The sequence below is a fragment of the Neophocaena asiaeorientalis genome, unplaced genomic scaffold (assembly GCF_003031525.2).
Source record: "Neophocaena asiaeorientalis asiaeorientalis breed wild unplaced genomic scaffold, Neophocaena_asiaeorientalis_V1.1 scaffold46, whole genome shotgun sequence".
NCBI lineage: Eukaryota > Metazoa > Chordata > Mammalia > Artiodactyla > Phocoenidae > Neophocaena > Neophocaena asiaeorientalis.
The window spans coordinates 2,133,454-2,156,091 of record NW_020175393.1 but is presented as its reverse complement, the minus strand read 5'-3'; the positions used below and the strand labels follow the sequence as shown (position 1 = coordinate 2,156,091).

At 39.5% G+C, this 22,638-nt stretch overlaps 1 protein-coding gene across 2 annotated transcripts in view; it reads left to right on the top strand.

Annotated features, from left to right (window-relative positions):
- Positions 1-22,638, top strand: part of NUDT3 (nudix hydrolase 3) — a 106,169-nt gene that overhangs the window by 75,164 nt on the left and 8,367 nt on the right. Inside the window, exons 3-5 of one of the 2 annotated variants that reach the window (XM_024766372.1) lie at positions 18,350-18,394; positions 19,520-19,604; positions 22,250-22,470. In XM_024766372.1, the coding sequence (XP_024622140.1) occupies positions 18,350-18,394; positions 19,520-19,604; positions 22,250-22,335 (216 nt within the window). In that variant the 3' untranslated portion in view covers positions 22,336-22,470. Of the gene's footprint in view, positions 1-18,349; positions 18,395-19,519; positions 19,605-22,249; positions 22,471-22,638 lie in introns of those variants that run through there. The other variant, XM_024766370.1, reaches the window with a different exon arrangement.

The following is a 22,638-nucleotide window of genomic DNA, read 5'->3' as shown; positions in this document are numbered from 1 at the left end:
TCTAATGCTTTTCCTTTCTTTGTGTACATCTGAGTCTCTAATCTCTGTCATTTTCCTTCTCGCTAAAGAACTCCTTTTAGCACTTCTTTCAAGACAGGTCTGTTGGCAACAAGTTCTCTCGACTTTGGTTTGTCTGAGAAAGTCTTTATTTTGTCTTCACTTTGAAGAGTACCTAGGTTGATGGTTTTTGCTTTTCAACATGTTAAAATATTTCACTCTATTCTCTTCTTGTTTGGATGGTTTCTGAGGAGAAGTTGGATATAATTATAAGCTTTGTTCCTCTATAGGTAAGCTGTTTCCCACCCTCCTCTGGCTTCTTTTGAGATTTTTTTCTTTACGTTTGATTTTCTGCAATTTGAATATAGTATGTCCAGCTAGATATAACTTTTTGTGTATTTATCCTGATTGAGTTTTCTAGATCTGTGGTTTTGTGTCTGACATTGATTTGGGGAAATTCTCAGTCGTTATTGCTTCAGATATTGCTTCTGTTCCTTTGTCTTCTTCTGGTATTGCCATTATACAGTGTTATACTTTTTATAGTTGTCCCACAGTGCTTGGACATTCTGCTCTGTGTGCTTTTTTCCCCCAGTATTTTTTCTCTTTGCATTTCAGTTTTGAAAGTTTCTCTTGACGTTTCCTCAAGTTCAAGGTTTCTTTTCTCAGCCATGTCTAGTCTGCTAATGAGCCCATCAACGATATTCTTCATTTCTGTTGACAGTGTGTGTTTGATCTGTAGCATTACTTTTTTATTCGTTCTTAGAATTTCTCTCTGCTTGTGTTAGCCATTGTTTCTTACTTTTTCCATTAGAATCCTTAGCATATTAATCATGGTTCTTTTTCATGGCCTGATAATTTTAGCATCCCTGCCATATCTAAGTCTGCTTCTGATGCTTTTCTGTGTCTTCAAAATGTGTTTTTTCCTTTTAGTAAGAGTAATTTTTTGTTGAAAGCTGAACGTGATGACTGGATGTAAGGAGCTGTGGTAATAGGCCTTTAGTAGTATAGTGGTAAGTTGTGCATTCTATAGTCCTGTGATGATTAGGTCTCTGTCTTTCCGTGAGCCTGTGTCCTTGGGCTATGAACTTCAGAACTGCTTCTTAGTAGTTCCAGCTCCTCGCCCTCCCACCCCCACTTAAGATGGGACAGGATGGATGGTGGGGCTGTAATTGGGTATTTCCCTTCTCCCAAGTTGGCTAGACTCTGATAAAACCCCAATAGATTAGGCTCTGGTAAAATAGTTTCTCTTGAAGTCAGCCTTTGTTAAGAAGAGCAAAATGTTACGGAGTATTTAAAAATGGCTATTTTTCTCCTCTCCAGAAGCAGGAGGGGATTTTTGTCCAATATTCACTATGAAAACCTGGTTAGAGCTTCTGGAGGTAAAACACACAAAAAGTATGATGGCCCCCCTTGAAGATTTTAGGCTAGTCCTTGAACCTCCAGTGATTGATCAGTTACAGTTTAGGTTTTCTTCCACCCCACCCCTCACTCCCTTCCCTTGGTGGTTTCTGCTCTGGTAAATTGAGATTCTCTGATTTGGCTGTCTCTCCAATTTGAGGGCAGTGGTTTGCCCTTTGGCTTCACTTTTCTGATAAATCTAAGAATAGTTGTTATTTTTTCAGTTTGTTCAGCTTTTATTTGTTGTTGTGACAATGTGGGACCTTCTAAGCTCCTTACATGCTGGACCAGAAACTAGAAGTCTCCTTTATTGCATCGGCAGGTGGACTCTCAACCACTGCGCCACCAGGGAAGCCCTCCTTTACTTTTAAATAACACATTTGAACAGGTATTTATTTTTCCAACCAGATAAAACAGTCTACTCACACACACACATAACTAGTATCCTTTTATTGCCCAGCTCTCATTTGTTTCAGTTTGTAACTTTGGGTATAGATTATCATTATTAATAAGATATTATTCTTGAAAATACAAAAAGTTATTTGTTACATTGATAACAACCATAACAATAATTATTTAAATTTAAGACCAATCATTTTTATTGCTTTCATTAATTACAGCTTTTTCTTGCTTTCCCTCCTTGCCTCCAATATATTCTTCTTTCTTGTGTGCTTTTTTTCTCATGCATTATTGGTTGACTAATGACTTGTTGGCCAATGATAATGCTCCAGAGCATGCTTTGAGACCTGGTTTCTTGTCTACTTTTGCCCTTGCAATAGATCAAGGAAGCAAACTTGGAATTTCAAAAAATAAAAGTATTAGACTTCCCTGGTGATGCAGTGAGAGGCCCACGTACCAAAAAAAAAGAAAGAAAGAAAGAAAATCACTGTTGCTTAAAATTAAGAGTATTATTATCAATATTATGGATATAAGTCTGATACCAGTTTGGTTCTTATTCCTCTGGAGATAACCTATTTTTTCTCTCTTTACCCCTGAGGTTTTGAAGTATCTCATTGATTTGTCTGTAATTTCTATTAATTAAATATTAGAACCTCTAGACTGAGCCTTTACTCTTATTCTTTTTTGGTCATATTTTTCATCTCCTTGTTTTCTTTTATATGTTTTGGGACGTTTCATTGACTTATCTTCTAACTCTTCTAATCAGTGTTTTATTTCAGCAGTCATATTTTTAAGGTCTAAGATATCATTTTTATTCTTGTTTGCTTTTACATACATTTTGTGCCTGTTTACCATCTCTAATTTCTTTAAAGGATAACTAATTTTCCCCAAGTTTTCTTCTGTTTCTCGAATTTTTCTTTTGACCAGAGCCAATTTTCATTAACTTATTTTGATCTTTCTTTTGGCAACTTTCCTTGTATGTCTCGTGACCCATGGTTGTCTCATCACGGTTAGGGTTGAGGCAGTAGCAGCGCTGAGTGGGAGCTCTGTGTAAATGGGTGGGTATATAGAGTGACCTGGAGGGAAGTGGAGGAAAGTGGAGCAGTTGTGCCAGGACCTTTCTAAAAGAGTGCCACAATAGGAGGGATTTATTCTGGGGATGTGTATAGACATATAAGCTACAGTAGTTCTTTCCAGTTTTTCTGTTTTTCTGCTTCGATTAGAGCCCTCAGAGTTGTCTGGGTGATAGATGCCTGGGTCCAGACCATTCTCCATGTATGGGGATAGTTGTTTGGTATTTAGACCTTTGGCTTTCAGGACCCCTTCTCACTCTCTGTGTTCCTGCCATATCCTATCCTTGAATCTCTCCGGAGTCTGGAAGCTAAGCTGGCTTCTTTTGCTTTTCTTCATCTTTCAACCCTCATTCATCACTTTGCACATTCTTGGAATTTTTTTTGAAATCTCCTTTCTTCCAGTTCCTCCTTTCCAGTCGTATTCCTCTACTTCCATTTTAATGAGGTCTTAGGAGAAAGAAGAGATACTATGGTTAGTCAGTATACCACTACAGGCACACCTCGGAGATGTTGTTTATTTGATTCTGGACCATGCAGTAAAGCAAATAGCACAGTAGAGCGAGTCACACAAATTTTTGGTTTCCCAGTGCATGTAAAAGTTATATTTATACTATACTGTAGTCTGTTAAGTGTACAGTGGCATTGTGCCTAAAAAAGCAATGTACATGCCTTAAATATTTTATTGCTAAAAGATGCTAACCATCTGAGCCTTCAGCGAGTTGCAGAAGTAACATCAAAGATCACAGATCATCATAACAAATATAATAATAATGAAAAAGTTTGTAATATTTTGAGAATTACCAAAATGTGACACAGAGACACAAAGTTGAGCAAATGCTCTTGAAAAATGGTACTGATAGGCTTGCTTGACGCAGGGTTGCCAACAAACCTTCAGTTTGTAAAGAAAACACATCTGCAAAGCACAATAAAACAAGGTGTGCCTGCACGTTAACAAGTTTTTAAATTATTTTTAGGGGGCTTCCCTGGTGGCGCAGTGGTTGAGAGTCCGCCTGCCGATGCAGGGGACACGGGTTCGTGCCCCGGTTCGGGAGGATCCCACATGCAGCAGAGCGGCTGGGCCCGTGAGCCATGGCTGCTAAGCCTGCGTGTCCAGAGCCTGTGCTCCGCAACGGGAGAGGCCACGGCAGTGAGAGGCCCACATACCGAAAAAAAAAAAATTATTTTTAGAATTATATCTCCTCTTTGCCTTTGACTCTGAAGTAATGCTATAAATATTTTTATTTGTTTAAGCTAATCATCTAAGATACTAAATAGGAGTATCTTTCTTTCAATAGATATATCCCCCATCAAAAATAATGCAGGTAGGGCTTCCCTGGTGGCGCAATGGTTGGGAGTCCGCCTGCCGATGCAGGGGACATGGGTTTGTGCCCTGGTCCGGGGGGATCCCACGTGCCGCGGAGCGGCTGGGCCCGTGGGCCATGGCCGCTGAGCCTGCACGTCCGGAGCCTGTGCTCCGCAACAGGAGAGGCCGCGGCAGTGAGAGGCCCACGTATTGCAAAATAAAAATAAAATAAAATAACGCAGGTAGGTCATGTGTTTATAAATTAAATCATTTTTATTTATGATTTATCTTAAACACTAGCAGCTTTTTAAAAGAATCACTTTTTAAATCAAGGAATTGATATTTTATTTATTTTAAGCTTATTAGGAGAACCGAATTTAAAGGTTAGCTCTCTTACTGCAAATAACTACTCCTAAATTATCTTTCAGCTGTTGTTTTTAAACATTGGAATTTAAAAAAAGATATTTTTTTACTCAATTTATCTGTCTACATTATCACACATAATTGAATGCTACACATTGATAAATAGTTAATTCAGTGGTCTAATGTGGAGATTAGAATCTGCCCAGTTAGAGACTATAGTACTGTATTTGAGCTGGTTTCTATTGGAAACCTGAGTAGAGACTGAATTACTGGGATAGGAGCCAGTTGCCTTTTGCTAAATGAATTGATTCCAGATGACTCTTCCAAAACAGATGTATTTGCTTTCCCATCCAGCTCCACATTCCAGGAAAGGATTTTTAGTCATCAGGAAGTATATTCCATTGACTCCAATACAATTCACAGTGGCTTCAGCAAATACTAAGTGCAATCCTTGCCTCTAGAGACTCCTCCGTCTTTAAACTACCAACAGCCACTGGACCTGGACAGGTCTAACTTATCTGGCTAAAGTGCCACTTAACAGCTTACTCTTAATTCAGTGAACTTACAAACGCAAACTGCCTAGTGCAGAGCTTGCTACACAGGAAGTAAATTTAAGGATTCTGATTCTAACTTATCTCCAAGGGACCCCATGTGGCTCAGTATTAAAGCTAAGTTTCCAGGTTAAATCACAATAAATGTAACTTGATTATATTTAGTTACACTGACTAATTAATAGACACGTACTTAGACTTAAAAAAAATAAAACTTGCCATATGCTGTTTTCAAACACAATAATACTGAATGACTAAGAATGAACGGCTGGAAAAAGATATATCAGGCAAATACTAACCATAAGAAAACTGAGATAGTAACTATAATATCAGGCAAAACAGAGTTTAGGTGAAAAACATTAAAGGGACAAGAGGAACATTTAATATTGATTAAAAGGAACAATCTGCCAGGATAAGATAGCAGTCATGAACTTGTGTGTACCTGGCAAGCTCTTCATCAGCATAAAGCAAAACTGACAGAGTTATGGGGAAAAGCTGACAAATCTCCAGCCATATTGAAGACTAAAACATCTCATTTAGAAACTGATAGGAAAAGCAGCAAAAAAAAAAAAGGATTGAGTAACAATTAATAGGGTTGATCAAATAGCTATATTGAGGAATAATCTTGCATCCAAGAAAGAATATGTAAATTTTTAAGCACACATGAAAGAATTATAAAAAAGTAACCCTATGTTAAGCCATAAAAGAGGTATTAAAAATCCCAGAGCATCCATAATATAGACTATAAAAGAGGTATTAAAAATCCCAGAGCATCCATAATATAGACTATACATACTGTGATATAGTGCAGTAAAATTAGGAATCAATAATAGAGCCAGCTTGACAGAGAAACATACTTGGAAACAGAAGAAAATGTTCTAAATAATCCTTGAGTTAAAGCACAAATCACAAAAACTAGTAAGCAAATAGAGCTGAACAATCATGAAAGTTCATATCATGAAACTTCATATCATGACCTATGGATGCAGCTCATTCACTTTGAGCCCTAGATGATTTTATTAGAAAGCAAAATAGACATTAAATAAACTAAGCAGTTAATTCAAGAAACTAGCATAAAAACAACAGGATACTCTCAAAGGAAGTAAAAGGATGAAAATAACAAGGAAAAGAGCATGGATTAGTGGGGGAAAATAGAAATGATCAACAAAACCAAAAGTGGGTTATTTTTATTTGTCTAATAAAATAGACAAACCTCTCACTGAATCCATAAAGGAAACAAGAGAGAAGGCAACAAATAAGCAATAAAAAAGGAAATAACCACAGATATAATAGAGATTTTTAAATTAAGAGAATGCTATGAAAAGCTACAAACAAAAAAATTTGAAAACTTCGATAAAAATTTTCTAGGAAAAACTACCCAAATTTACTTAAGAAAAATTAGAAAGCCTATATGTAGATCATTAATCCTTATAGAAATTAAGTGGTAATCGCCAATCTCCCCAGCAAAAAGATTCCAAGATCAGACGAGGTGAATTTTACCAAAACTTCCAAAAATATATATTCTTACCTTAAAGAACTATTCCAGGGAATGATAACTACACACCTCTTGTAAGGCAAGTATGATCTTGATTCAGCAAGCAGCATACTTTTTCTATAAAGGGCCAGATAATAAATACTTGAGATATAGAAGCCATATGGTCTCTGTCACAAATGTTCAACTCTGCTGTTGTAATGCGAACACCCTCATAGACAATACTTAAATGAATTACCGTGGCTATGTTCCAGTAAAACTTCATTTACAAAAACCGATGGAAGGGCAGATTTGGCCTGTGGGCCATAGTTTGCTGACCCCTGATCTTGATACTTAAAAGTAGAAAGAACAGTAAATTCTGAACTATGAACATGGATATGAAAATCCTAAGTAAAATAACAGCAAATAGAATCTAATGCTTTGTCAAAATATCATACAACTGGGTTATCCCAAGAGTACAAGGATAGTTCAGTCTTGGAAAATATGTTTATGTAATTTACTTCAGTAAGAGTTTAAAACATAAAATTATCATCTCAGTAAATGAAGAAAAATTATTTATTAAAATTCAGTACCCTTTCATCTTAAAAACTGTCAGCAAACATAAAATAAAAGGAAATTCCTTAACTTGATAGAGTAATAAAACCTACAGCAAACATTATATTTTCGAAATTTTCAAAGCATTCCTATGGCAGACAGGAATAAGACAGTTATGATTGCTATCATGCTGCCATTTGTTATTGAACTGGGGTCCTAGCCACTGCAGTTAAGACAAAAATAAAGATTCAAAAGGAAGAAGCAAATTGTCATTATTTGCAGATGGTGTGACCATTAATTATAAAAAACCAAAGAAACACAATAGAAACTAGTAGAACTAGTAAAAGCATTTAAAAAGGTTACAAGATAAAGGATCAGTATGCAGAAACCAGCAATGTTTCTTTAAACAAGTGATAATCAACTAGAAAATATGCAACTTTAAAAAATATACATTATTCACAATAGCAACAGAACTATACTAAAACTGAAATACCTCGCTGTAGACTAACAGAGTGCAGGATCTTTACAATAAAAATAATAAAACTTAATTAAAGGAATTTAAAAAGACCTGAATAAATGGAGAGAGTCTATTCTTGAATGAAAAAACTAAATATTGTAAAGATGTGAGTTTTTCTCGAATTAACACCAAAATTCAAAAATAAAAGTAAACATCCCCGAAAGATTTTCCAAGAGATCTGAAAAACGGATTTTTGAAATTCGTGTAGAAGGATAAAGGTGCAAAAATGGCTTTGAAGTTTTTGAAAAAGAACAGAGGCAGAGACTACCCTTCCAGGTATTAAGATAAAGCTATATTAGTTAAAACCATGTGATATTAGTACATAAATTAACAACTATATTAGTAAAACAAAGTAATATCCATGGGACTCTTCTGGCTACTTGGGAATAAATTCCCAAATTTATTTTGCTGGATCATAGAAAACATACGGGAGACTAACTTTATGCCATGGGGATGGGGACATGTTTCTTAAAAAGACATTAAACATACACACAAAGGAAAAAGAAGTAAAATCAGCAATGTCTGGTAAAAACATGTTTAGCAAAGGACATTCAAAAGTAAAGATAAAAGACAAATGCCAGATTGGGAGAAAATATTTACCACAGAGGATAAGATATAAATAATTTCTGAAGATCATTAAGATGGTCAATGAACACATAAGAAAAATGGATAAAGAGTATAAATTCCCAGACAAAGAAATCTGAATGTTCATTAAACATAGGAAAAGTGCACGATTTCAATTTTAAAATTATGCATTATAATTTTACACTCACTATATTGACCCACAATTTAAAAAAAGCTGATAACAAGCACCAGTGTTAAAGAGGAACAAGAGGTACAAGGTACAAGAACTTGTATACTGCCTCTATCCTTGGAGAATATGTCAGTTCGTTGTTGCTGTAAAACAAACTATCCCAAAATTCATTGGCTTAAAAAGTAAATATTGGCTTCCCTGGTGGCGCAGTGGTTAAGAATCCACCTACCAATGCAGGGGACATGGGTTCGAGCCCTGGTCCAGGAAGATCCTACATGCCACGGAACAACTAAGCCCATGTGCCACAACTACTGAGACTGTGCTCTAGAGCCCGTGAGCCACAACTACTGAGCCCGTGTGCCACCACTACTGAGCCTCACTCTAGAGCCTGTGCTCCGCCACAAGAGAAGCCACCACAGTGAGAAACCCGTGCACCACAATGAAGAGTAGCCCCCACCCTCCGCAACTAGAGAAAGCCCGCGCACAACAGCAAAGACCCAATGCAGCCAAAAATAAATAAAATAAATTTTTTTTTAAAAAGCAAGTATTGCTCACAAGCCCATGGGTCAGCTTCTCGTGTCAGCTGGACTACTCAGTTATCTATAGCCAGCTCTGCGTTGAGTTGGCAGCTGTGCTGATCTTGGCTGGGCTATCTCACTTTGGAGGTCAGCTGGCTGTAGGCTGCTTTGTGATATCCTCAGCTGAGACTGGTCTTTCATCCTTTAGGAGACTAGCTCACATGGCAGTGGCAGAGTTCCAAGAGAACAAGTGGAAACTGTAAGGCCTCTTGAGGCCAAGACTTGGAACTAGTGTACCATCCTTCTGCATTTTGTTGGCCAAAGCAAGTCACAAGGCCAGGGGTGGGAAAATAGATTCTATCTCTTGATAGGAAGAACTGCAAAATTACACTTCAAAGGTTATGGGTACAGGGAGTTAGTGGTCCAGTGGTTAGGACTCCGCACTTTCACTGCTGAGGGCAGTGAAACTAAACTAAGATCCCACGAGCTGTGCGGCACAGTCGGGGAAAAAAAGGACATGGGTACAGGGAGAGAATTGCAGCCATTTCTGCAGCTGATCTACTGCAGAGAGCAACATGATAATAAGTGGGAAAACTGGAGGTACTTTTACCCTGTGATTCAGAAATTTGACATTTAGTTATAGATCTTGGAGGAACTCCCACACATGGTAAGTAACAAGGATATCTGTAAGAGAAGTTCTTTTTTTGGCAAATTTTTTTTTTCGCGGTACGTGGGCCTCTCACTGCTGTGGCCTCTCCCGTTGCGGAGCACAGGCTCCGGACGCGCAGGCTCAGCGGCCATGGTTCACGGGCCTAGCCGCTCCGCGGCATGTGGGATCTTCCCGGACCGGGGCACGAACCCGTGTCCCCTGCATCGGCAGGCGGACTCTCAACCACTGTGCCACCAGGGAAGCCCGGCGATGTTTTTTATAATAGCATGACTGAATGTCTACCAACAAGTGAACAGATTAATAAATTGTGATAAATTCTTAAAATTATTGATCAAGAGTTAGAATGAATTAACTAAAACCACATGTATTAATGTAGCTAAAAGTCAGAAACATGATATTGAAGAAGAAAACGTTTCAGACTTTATAATCCTTTTTTTTAATCAAGTAGAGAAGCATGCAGGAAATACTATATACCATTACTAGTGGATATATACCTAAGTAGTAGAAGTGTAAAAACATACAGTCGAATGATAAAAACCAAATTTAGGGGAGTAGTAGTTAGTTACTTCAGGCAGGAGGTGGGGAATACACAAGAGGCTTCTGTTGTACTAGTAGTTTTATTTCATAAGAAAAAAAATGACATAGAATGATACATTACTATTTGACAAAGCTGGTTAGTGACTACCTGATTACCTGAATGTTTATTTTATTATTTTCTTTACTTTTTTGATATTTGAAATGTTTCATTTAAAAAGCAAAACAAAAAACCTTGGGATGGGATTTCAGTGGACTTAAAACTGTCTTCTCATCTACTTCCATCTGTCTTCACTGTGATTCTTTCCTTCTATAATTGACAAGTTTGGTGGATACCAGAAAGTTATGTGTATTGAAGACCATATATTTTTGTTCATAGGTTTCCTCATACAGACACTTGCATTAGAGTTGTTCCCCTGAGCTCCTTTTGCGCCTGGGCTTATTGCTTTAATAGAGGAAGATTTTATACTGCAGCTCCCTGAATGTACAGAATTTTTCTTTTGGGATATGCAGTCTTCCTCAGAGAGCTGCCATTTAAATCAAGGGAAGTAGCAGGAAGCTTTCAGATACAGGTGCCAGCATATCTGACTAAAAGTGGCTTTAACATCACTAATTATTTTTCTCACGTAAGAGGTCCAGGGGTTGGCCATTACCCTGTTGCTTCAGCAGCTCAGCCGTCAGGACTTTGGTTCACTTCTTATTGATTTTCTAGGCCTTACCCTTATGATCACAAGATGACTGTTGCAGTTCCAAGTTTCAGGTCCCCACCTGACAAGCAAGGAGGTATAGGGTTTCTTTTTGTACAGCTCTTTTTATCGTGATGGGAAATCTTTTTTAGAAGCCTCCAAGGAACGTCCTCTCAGGAACCACTGACCCAGAATTGGGTCATACACAGCACCCCTAAACCTGTCACTGCAGAGGGCAGCAGAACTCCCTGTGTGGTTCCAAGTGTGCCATAGCTCTCACCTGAGCAGAATCTGAGTCTTACTGGTAGCAAGGAGGAAGGGAGAATTCTTGTGGACTAGACAGCCATCTGTGTCTGCCACCATATCCACCTGAGAGTGTAAAAATTGGTTTCAGAAGGTGATGGTCCACTTTATGCCCATCCGAACTAAGCAGCAAAGCCAGGGATCTTTGTGGTAGGAGATCATTTTAGGGGCAGGTTCAAAGGCCCATCACATCAGTGCCTCTGCCTAGACCTCAGCTACACACCCCGGGAGACTGCTAGAGGGAAAGAGGGGGTACTGGAGTGTCCCTGGTCAGTCCAGCCCTTTACAGATAAATATAGGTTTGGCCAAAAAGTTCGTTCGGTTTTTTCTGTACGATGGCTGTAGTAGCACTTAGTTATCTTTAACTTCATTCAAAACAATTTTGTTGGGACTTCCCTGGTGGTCCAGTGGTAAAGAATCTGCCTTGCAATGCAGGGGATGCAGGTTCAATCCCTGGTCAGGGAATTAAGATCCCACATGTCGCGGGGCAACTAAGCTCGTGTGCCACAACTACTGAGCTCATGTGCCTCAACTAGAGCCTGTGTGCTGCAAACTACAGAGCCTTCATGCTCTGGAACCCGTGTGCCACAACTGTAGAGCCCACACGCCCTGGAGCCTGTACGCCATAGCTAGAGAAGAGAAAACCCGCACACCACAACTAGAGAGAAGCCCGCGCACCACAATGAAGATCCTGCATGCCTCAACAAAGATGCCATGTGCCGCAACTAAGACCCGACACAGCCAAAAATAAATAAATAATAAATTGTTTTAAAAAAAATTTGTTAGATTGTATTCTGACAGCTGTCATATCAGCGTGCATTTAAAAAAAAACCATCAAAATTGGTGAATTTTGTGTAGCCATTTTAATATTGAAGATGAAAGAAAACAGCAACATTTCTGGCATATTATGCATTATTATTTCAAGAAAGGTAAAAACACAACTGAAACACAAAAAAAGATTTGTGCAGTGTATGGAGAAGGTGCTGTGACTGATCAAACGTGTCAAAAGTGGTTTGCGAAGTTTCATGCTGGAGATTTCTCGCTGGACGATGCTCCGCAGTCAGGTAGACCAGTTGAAGTTGGTAGTGATCAAATCGAGACATTAACTGAGAACAATCAACGTTATACCATGGGGGAGATAGCCGACATACTCAAAATGTCCAAATCAAGCGTTGAAAATCATTTGCACCAGTTTGGTTATGTTAATTGCTTTGATGTTTGGGTTCCACATAAGCTAACCGAAGAAAACCTTCTTGACCATATTTCCACATGATTCTCTACCTAAACATAACGAAAACACTCTGTTTTTAAAACAAATTGTGATGGGCTTTGAAAAGTGGATACTGTACAATAATGTGGAATGGAAGAGATCTTGGGGCAAGCGAAATGAACCACCAGCAACCACACCAAAAGCCAGTCTTCATCCAAAGAAGGTGATGTGTATATGGTGGGATTGGAAGGGAGTCCTCTATTATAAGCTCCTTCCGGAAAACCAAACGATTAATTTCAACAAGTACTGCTCCCAGTTAGACCAAGTGAAAGCGGCACTTGATGAAAAGCATCCGGAATTAGTCAACAGAAAACGCATAATCTTCCATCAGGATAACGCAAGACTGCATGTTTCTTTGACGACCAGGCAAAAACTGTTACAGCTTGGCTGGGAAGTTCTGATTCACCCACCATATTCACCAGACATTGCACGTTCAGGTTTCTGTTTATTTCGGTCTTTACATAATTCTCTTAATGGAAAAAAAATCAATTCCCTGAAAGACTGTAAAAGGCACGTAGAACAGTTCTTTGCTCAAAAAGATAAAAAGTTTTGGGAAACCCCAATAAAGATGTTAAAAAAAAAAGTTTTGGGAAGATAGAATTACAAAGTTGCCTGGAAAATGGCAGAAGGTAGTGGAACAACATGGTGAGTACATTATTCAATAAAGTTCTTGGTGAGAATGAAAAATGTGTCTTTTATTTTTACTTAAAAACCGAAGGAGCTTTTTGGCCAACCCAATACTTCCAATCTCAGTAAAACACCCCAAAAGGAAAAAAGACATTTGTGTTTTCTTCTTTTTAAAAAGTAGCCAGTTACTCAGGTAATTTTTGTCAACTAGACCTCAAGTATTAGAATTGATACTGTATACTTTGAAGTTCAAGAAAGCACTCATCTGCATATGGTTGAATAATGAAGGGCAGTAGATACTTTATTTGGAATTCTTACTACTAGCTAAGATGGGCTTTTAAATAAAGACTTCTCTGGATTAGGGGCTTTTGACAATACAGACAGAAATTGTAACTGCTTTCATATGATTTTTAGAAAAACAGGTCTATACCAGTAAACTGACGGGACCAAACTTACATATACCCTGCATCAAATCTTATCCCCAAATATCTGAACCAAATATCTGTCAGATGTGACCCTGACACCTAACCTACCCCATCCTGCGTGCAAGAATCATATGAGAGGTAAAAACATCTCTCTCCAATTGCTTGTGGCAGCATTTGAGAGAGAGCTAGGATATGAAAGTTGGACTGTGGAAGATTGTGAAAAAGTAAAATGGTTACAGTGAACTCTGTCTCGGAGAAACTTTGCCTATGAGGAATCTTCCTCTTATCGGCACTATGGCTTTAAAGAACTGAAATCCATTTGCTTACAAAAGAGGAGCCTCCTCCTAAGAAAACTGCTGAAGCCCAGTTTTAAAAACTGGTAAATATAGGAATATTTCTTTGCTTTTTACCATAGATAATCATTGGTAGAATCACCTTAGATAGAATTCTCCCAAGTAGATCTTCCAAGATAAAACTTGAAAGAAACATTTAAGAAATAAAACTAGTGTTGAGTTCGTGCCCCGGTCTGGGAAGATCCCACATGCCGCGGAGTGGCTGGGCCCGTGAGCCATGGCTGCTGAGCCTGCGCGTCCGGAGCCTGTGCTCCGCAGCGGGAGAGGCCACAACAGTGAGAGGCCCGCGTACCGCAAAACAGAAAAAAACAAAAACAAACAAACAAAAAAAACTAGTGTTGATTAGAAGTGATTAATTAGAAGTGAAAAGGCCAGTGTATTTCAGTGTACGGATGACAGCATTATTTGATTTACTCTAGACTATAAAAATGCATCTATTTCATTAAGAAAAATGTTTTTATACTTTGCCCAACTGCCTCTGACACAGAGTAAATCATAGGTGCATGTTGGTGTTGAATGCAGAAATTACTATAATTAAAAGTTTTAAGTAAATTGTATTGTCATAATATTAAGTTGATTTATGCCTTTAAAATTTGGAGATTATTTCCTTTTCTGCATTTTTGTTTTCTTTTAAGAAAAGTAAATAATTGAACAGTAACTGCTGAAGATAACTTTCTCCACTTTGCAGAAGAGAAATGTGAATGATGTCTTCTGTGAACCTCTATGAATCTTTCCTTGTGCCGCCTCCCCTCCGCCAACCCACCACGGGCCTCCTTCCCCCAAAGCCTGATGGCTCTATTCCCAGGCTCTGTCAGTGGAGGCCTGTGGCAAGAGCACAGGTGACACATCTCAGGAACTGATCTGAGCATGCTTGGGCTGCCTAGGATCAGAGTACAGCATTGGCTTTCCAGATGAGGACAGCCTGCCAGCTCGTCCCACTTGTTCAGGCAGCTTCATTGGTTAATTCATGAAGTACAGTCTAGCTAGTCTTAGCTGGCTGTGGAGTGCAATTATTTCTAAAAACATAGAAAAGCAATATAAATAAGAAAAGGTACACACTTCCATTGAAGTAGACCAAAAGCCACATGGGGAAAAGAATGGATAGGAAAAGAATAGGAAAAGAAATAGGCATGTTGGCAAGAGAAAGGAAAGTAATTCCTTGTAAAGTAATCTAATTAGCAAAAATTAATTTCAAAATATAGCTCATTTAGGAATCTAGGCCTTTAAATTGGCTTCTGTTGTTTCTGTTATTGAATATCTCTAAAGAACTTTTGGAGTACTTATTTTAAATTTTTATTCATTCTGTACAAACTTATTGAGCACCTACTGTCTTTAGTCCCAGACCGGGGCACGAACCCGTGTCCCCTGCATTGGCAGGCGGACTCTCAACCACTGCGCCACCAGGGAAGCCCAGAAAGTATATTTGCCTTAATTTTTAATGTATTGTACAAAATAACATGGCAGTTGTAATAGAAAACAAGTTACTGCATCCCCCAGGCATTTCCAGGGAAATCTTTCCCTCACTTCTCACCCCCTCTACTCCTAGCAGAGACAGATATAAAAGGCAAAAGCTAAAAAGACTGCCTGACTCAAAGCAAAGTGGATACCTCCGTAGATCAGTAACAGAGCAGAATTGCAGAACAGCAGAGGAAAGTTTCAGCCTCCATGGCCTTCCATGGCTGGTGGTTGGAGCCCTTGGAGTAAGGGGGAGGCCAAGTACCCAATGGAAAGGACACCAGGAGCTGAGACTTTTAGAAAGATATGGGCCAACAAGAGGCACATGAAAAGCTGCTCAACATCACTAATTATTAGAGAAATGCAAATCAAAACTACAATGAGGTAATCACCTCACACCGGTTAGAATGGGCGTCATCAGAAAATCTGCAAACCACAAATGCTGCAGAGGGTGTGGAGAAAAGGGAACGCTCTTGCACTGTTGGTGGGAATGTAAATTGATACAGTCACTATAGAGAACAGTATGGAGGTTCCTTAAGAAACTAAAAATAGAAATCCCGTATGACCCAGCAATCCCCCTACTGGGCATATACCCTGAGAAAACCATAATTCAGAAAGACACATGCACCCCAGTGTTCATTACACCACTGTTTACAATAGCCAGGACATGGAAGCAACCTAAATGCCCATCGACAGACAAATAGATAAAGATGTGGTACATATATACCAATGGAATAGTACTCAGCCATAAAAAGGAACAAAATTGGGTCATTTGCAGAGACCTGGATGGACGTAGAGACTGTCATACAGAGTGAAGTAAGAGAGAGAAGTATCATATATTAATGCATATATGTGGAATCTAGAAAAATGGTACAGCTGAACCAGCTTGCAAGGCAGAAATAGAGACGCAGATGTAGAGAAAAAATGTATGGACACCAAGGGGGGAAAGCGGGGTGGGGGGGTGATGGTGGGATGAACTGGGAGATTGGGATTGACGTATATACACTAATATGTATAAAATAGAGAACTAATAAGAACCTGCTGTATAAAAAAAAGATATGGGCCTAGGTAGGGAGAAGATGCAGATGCAGTGCACAGTAAAGGATGGGGCTCTATCTACAGTATTCACTATATGACCTTGAAGCAGGAACCCTAAATTTTCACTTTAAGACCTGGCTCTGGAGAGCCTGGTGAAAGCAGCGTCACAAGTAAGCCCTTCACCAGTTGGAACGTGAATTTACTTCAGGTAAAATGAATTTTATAGCATGACCTGACAAAGAAGTTAAATATTTTCAGAATGTTCAAAACGTAAATAAAGGAATAACTTCTATTTTAAAAGAACAACAACAACAAAAATCATGGAAGGGCTTCCCTGGTGGTGCAGTGGTTAAGAATACACCTGCCAATGCAGGGGACACGGGTTCAAGCCCTGGTCCGGGAAGATCCCATATGTCACGGAGCAGCTAAGCCTGTGTGCCACAACTACTGAGCCTGTGCTCTAGAGCCCGCAAGCCACAACTACTGAGCCCACATGCCACAACTACTGAAGCCCGCACACCTAGAGCCCATGCTCTGCAACAAGAGAAGCCACCACAATGAGAAGCCCGCTCACCGCAACTAGAGAAAGCCTGCGCACAGCAACAAAGACCCAACACAGGAATGAATGAATGAATAAAATATTTTTTTAAATCATGGAAACAGAGCTGTATGTAATGGAAGCAGGTAGATATGTAAAGAACGAGTAAAGATGAAAAAATCAAATAAAACGTGGACCAGAAATGGATAACTCTAACCAGGATATGGCTGACAAGACAATTAGTAAGTTGGAATAGAGTGAAAAAGTCACCTATAATGCCTCAGAAAGACACAGATCTAAAAAAAAATACCAAAAGGCTGATGAGATAAACAGAGTATATACTACAAAGTCCTAATCACTGTGTAAAGCTGCCCCTCTTGCCTAATTCTCTGTCCATCACATGCTCTGTGCATTCCTGTCATAAAACCTATTATTTAGCAGAATTACCAGATCTTTTTTTTTTTTTAATTTTTGTCTGTGTTGGGTCTTAGTTGCAGCACACGGGATCTTTGTTGTGGCACGTGGGCTTCTCTCTAGTTGCAATGTGCAGGCTCTAGAGCACATGGGCTCTCCAGTTGAGGCATGCGGGCTCAGTTGCCCCTCAGCATGTGGGATCTTAGTTCTGTGACCAGGGATCAAACCTGCATCCCCTGCATTGGAAGGCAGACTCCTAACCACTGGACCACCAGGGAAGTCCCACCAGGTCTATGTTTTTATTGACTTATTCTTTATAAAGTTCCTGCCAGGTGCTGAGCTCTTTTCTAGTCATGCTGGGTACAGACAGCCAAGAACGAGTCAGATAAGGGTCTTGCTCTCATGGACTTTGTTTTCTAGCCTATTCATCACTATACCTCTGGCATCTACACCATTGTCTGGCTCAGATTAGGCATTCAGGGTATATTGGTTCAATCAATGGGTAAATGAAGGAAGTAATTCATACCTCAAAATATCTTTTGTATGGCTATGGCCTTGATTATCTTCCTCTGTTTGGCCAGTTTTGCAGTGGTGAGAGAGACAGGGAAGAGATGAGAGGAATTTCTCTCCCTAGAGCATACCCTGCTGTTATCAGTCTGTGACACAGACGACACACTGGTATGACCCCCACAGACCTGGAGTCCACCTGAGCTGTGTCCTCTCGTTTTTTTACTTCTGTTTTACAAATTGGTCAAGAAGATTCAGAATGAGGGTTTCTTTGGTGGTGCAGTGCTTAAGAATCCTCCTGCCAATGCAGGGGACACGGGTTCGAGCCCTGGTCTGGGAAAATCTCACATGCCGAGGAGCAGCTAAGCCTGTGCGCCGCAACTACTGAGCCTGTGCTGTAGAGCCCGCGAGCCACAACTACTGAAGCCTGTGCGCCTAGAGCCCACGCATCGCAAGGAAGAGTAGCCCCCGCTCGCTGCAACTAGAGAAAGCCCGCACACAGCAACGAAGACCCAACGCAGCCAAAAATAATAAATAGATTTATTTTTAAAAAAAAGAAAAGATTCAGAATGAGACCAGCCAGCAATGTAAGCAATGTCAATGTATGAATCTTTCTTTTTTATTTTTCAGGCTGGAGTGAAAGGGACATTGGGAAGATTAGTCGGAATTTTTGAGGTAAGTCTGTTAAAATCTTTGGTGCAATTGGTATCATATTAATAACCACGTATATCTTCACCATGGGCCATTCAGGCTTCCGTAACAAAATACCAGAAATTGAGTGGCTTATAAACAATAGAAATTGATTTCTCATAGTTCTAGAAGCTAGGAAGTCCAAGATCAAGATGCCAGCAGATTCAGTGTCTGGTGAGGACCCACTTCCTGGTTCATAGACAGCGGTTTCTCTCTGTGTTCTCACATGGCAGAAGAGGGAATGTCTCTGGGGTCTCTTTTATAAGAGCACTAATTCTATTCATGAGGGTCTTCTATCATAACCCAATCACCTCCCACTGTCCCCTACCTCCTAATACTATTACCTTGGTGGTTAGGATTTCAACGTATGAATTCGGGGGGGCGGGGGAGAACATAAACATTGTCCATTGCAGTCTTAATCTAGGAAAGATGTCATCTTTGTTTCACCAAGTTTTCAAAACAGTGCAGCACCAGCAGAGAATAACATGCATTCTTTTTAAAATCCCATAATCTCCTCCAATCAACTAGAATTATTTGTTAGAATTGTTTTTCCTGTGTCTACCTCTCTTCCTCTCCTCCCAAGATGTGAGGAGGGGTAGGTAAGTGTAGAGGAGACAGAGGAGAAGTGGAAGATAAGTAGCTATAGCACAAGAGACAAACAAGGACATAGTCTGGACTAGAGATTTGGAGAAAGTAGGAAATCAGGGAATAAAGATGAGCAGGGTTAGTAGGAGGAGGGGAGATGTGTGAGATAATCAGCTTGCTCACATTGATGGGACCCCTGCCCACCACAGTCTCTTCTCTTTCTGGTGTTCTAGCTAGTTAAATTTACCTGGTGCCTTTTTCTCAAGAGGTCCCAAATCCTTTTCTCAGTGTTCTTGAGAAGTTGTGCAGAAAAAAGAGGGTAAAGCCTTGGCTTTGGAAGCCCAGGCAAAGAGCTCACCCTCAGATTCAAGTGTGGCATGTTTTAAATAGGCCAGTTGGTGCTATTCCATATCTGATTGTAGGACGTTAAAAAGTGAAAGGAATCCTTGGGTCTAAGCTCTCTGGACGTTTACATAATCTCAGCTGTCTAAGGAAAAACTCTCTCTGTCCCTCTTTGCCCTTCAGAACCAGGAGAGGAAGCACAGAACGTATGTCTATGTGCTCATTGTCACAGAAGTGCTGGAAGACTGGGAAGACTCAGTTAACATTGGTAAGTTATCCCCAGATGGCCTCCAAAGAGCTCCCCACAACCGGCCCTGGCCGTGCCGTAGGTCATTACCCACAACCACAAATGAGAGCCTGATAAAGAAAAGAAATAACAGAAGGATGTCCATTTTTGAACTTGTGAAAGGTACTATTTTGAAATGTTTAAGAGGAAGCCAGAGTTGGGTACATAGTCAACATTTAGAAATGCGGCCCATAAAAATAAGACCTGTTGATTCTAAAACCAAATTGGATCCTCCCAAGCAGGTATTGATCAAGGCCTCCGCAATGCTAGGCCCGCTGCTGGCCATGAACCTCAGGCGGGAGCACGGCCGTGGCTGTTCCTTGCAGTGCTTATTCAAACTGTTAGAGAAAACTGTTGGTTTGGTTGTGTGAGCCCCTCCCTCCAGAGCTGTATAGTAGGTGTAGAGTGATGGGAGTAGTTTCCAGTTATATTCATGTTACCCTTCAGGTGCACGCAACTTTCTCCTAAGGAGCCATTTTCTTTGATCTCAGATCACTATTGCATGTATATGTCCCTTTTTTTTGTTTTGGCTGTGTTGGGTCTTTGTTGCTGCACATGGGCTTTCTCTAGTTGAGACAAGTGGAGGTTACTCTTTGTTGCAGTGTGCGGGCTTCTCATTGCTGTGGCTTCTCTTGTTGCGGAGCACAGGCTCTAGGCGTGTGGGCTCAGTAGTTGTGGTGCGTGGACTTAGTTACTCTGTGGCATGTGGGATCTTCCCGGACCAGGGATCAAACCCATCCATGTACCCCGCATTGGCAGGCGGATTCTTAACCACTGCGCCACCAGGGAAGTCTGTATATATGTCTTTTGACCTAAAAATTGAGGTGATTTTAATGGTTGGCTCATGGTTTAATCTTTTAGCTCTGAAGGAAAGTATATTCTAGAAAAGTGTAATATTAATTTAACTTCTGTTGTAAATTGGCAAACAGATATAATTCATTTACCAAAGCCTTTCCCTTTATTGTTAGTATATGCTTTGCCATCATGCTTCTCACATTGTTGATCTGGGCATTTCATAGCTCTTCAGCTTTTAATGGCTTTGTGTTTGGTAAGAATGCAATAAACTTAAGTATAAATAAATTCGGGGGGGGGGGTATTAAAAATAGACTCCTTAATAGCCGGTGCTGGGGCCTGAAAAAGAAACAGAGGTGAGTGGTGTGGCTGGCCCTGTCCTCAGGGTACTCTGTCTGGTGGGAGTCACACACTTGTGATACTAATTTTTAAGGTACCATTGCTCTATTAATATCCAAACAAGCCTTTCAGCTGTACTCCCACTGCTGAGAATTGACTCTAATGAAACAATCTGAAATATGGGAATAAGCCTATGAGCCTTCCTTCAGATGAGCCTTTTTCAGATGAAAAATTGGGTCTTAAAATGTACAGGTCAGCAAATGTTAAGTGATGTAAGGTCCATTCATCTGATGGAACGTTAGGCAGCTGTTAAACGCATACTTATGAAAGCTCTACACCATGGGAAAGTGCTTACGAGATCGTGTTGGTGACTGAAAACAGGATATAGAATTGTATATACACTAATTAGAACTACATTAAAATATGAATTTGAAGTGAAAACAAAGATGAGGTACTGGTTTTCACCTAAAGAATTGGCAATGCCAAACAAAAGTTAACAGTGCTGGCAGGAGTGTGGTAAGACTGACATTCCAACACACAAAAGCAGGATTGGGGATCAGTACATCCTTCTGGAAAGCTGTTTGACAGTATCACAAGCCCTATAGTGTTCAAATTTTTTTTAAGTGTAGCATTATTTATAATAACTAAAATTGCAGACTGTTGATGTCCAATGATAGGGAAATGGTTAAGTGAATGACATTATATCCATGCTAGATATTATGATGTAATGCAACCATTAAATATCATACTTTTACAACAGAGAAGAATGCTTAAGAAACAATGTGAAGTGGAAAAGAAGCAATAACAACAGTAATAGTAAAGCAAACTCTTACAGCATGTACTCTGTCCCAGGTATTGTTCAAATGCTTTACATATTCGCTCTCACAACAGACTTGTGAGATAGGCATTATTTATTATCTCTATTTTATAGATGAAGAAAGTGGGGCCCAGAGAGGTTCAGTAACTTACCCAAAGCTGTGCAGCTCATTAGAGCCATTGATGTGATTGGAGCCCAGCATATTAGCTTCAGTGTCCATGTTCCTAACAACAGCACTCCATCAGGGCCTCTGAAGATTCCGAGCACCTTAAAGCATGATCCCAATTATAGTTTCTCAAATAACTGTGTCTTTTTCAAATAAGATGAAAGAAAAGCAAATGCACTAAGGTATTAAGAGTAGTTACTTCTGGTTTATAAGATTACAGGTAATTATCTTATTTATGCTTTCTTCTGTTTTCCCAATTTTAACCAATGATCTTTTGTTACTTTTGTAAGAGAAAAAATAATGGAGGATTTTAAAACATGCATTTGAAAAAAATTTTAAATACACTGAAAAGTTAATAATGATTGTGTTGAGATTACATTTTCCTCTTTTTGAGAAAATATTTTCTTTTTTGTAGATATATCACTCTTATACAAAAATTTTAAAATAAATAACTGATTACAAGTCAGCCATCCTGGTAATTCTGGAAGCTGATGCTCATGTCTGTTTTTGCAGGAGATGGGGTTGCTGGCGGGCTTCAGGCACTTATGTACAAGCCGAGGAAGGCCCAGAGGCCCAGGAGCTCAAGAGGAAACCACTAGCAGTGGTTCTCTTTAGAGGGCAGGTTTCACACAATTACTTTCAGCTCTTCAGTTTTCAGATTTCTTGCCTGTTTTCTGCATTAGACATTTGTGTAATATTTGAAGCATATAAAGCGCTTGCATCACCCTTGTAAGAAAAGAAAATAAGGAAAAATAAACTTACATGTTTTTTAAATGTTGATAACCATCGTGGTCATTTTGTAATGTGTAGAAATATCAAATCACTATGTTGTACGCCTGGAACTAACATAGTGTTGTAGGTCAGTTATACTTCAATGTAAAAAAGAAAAGAAAAACACTGAT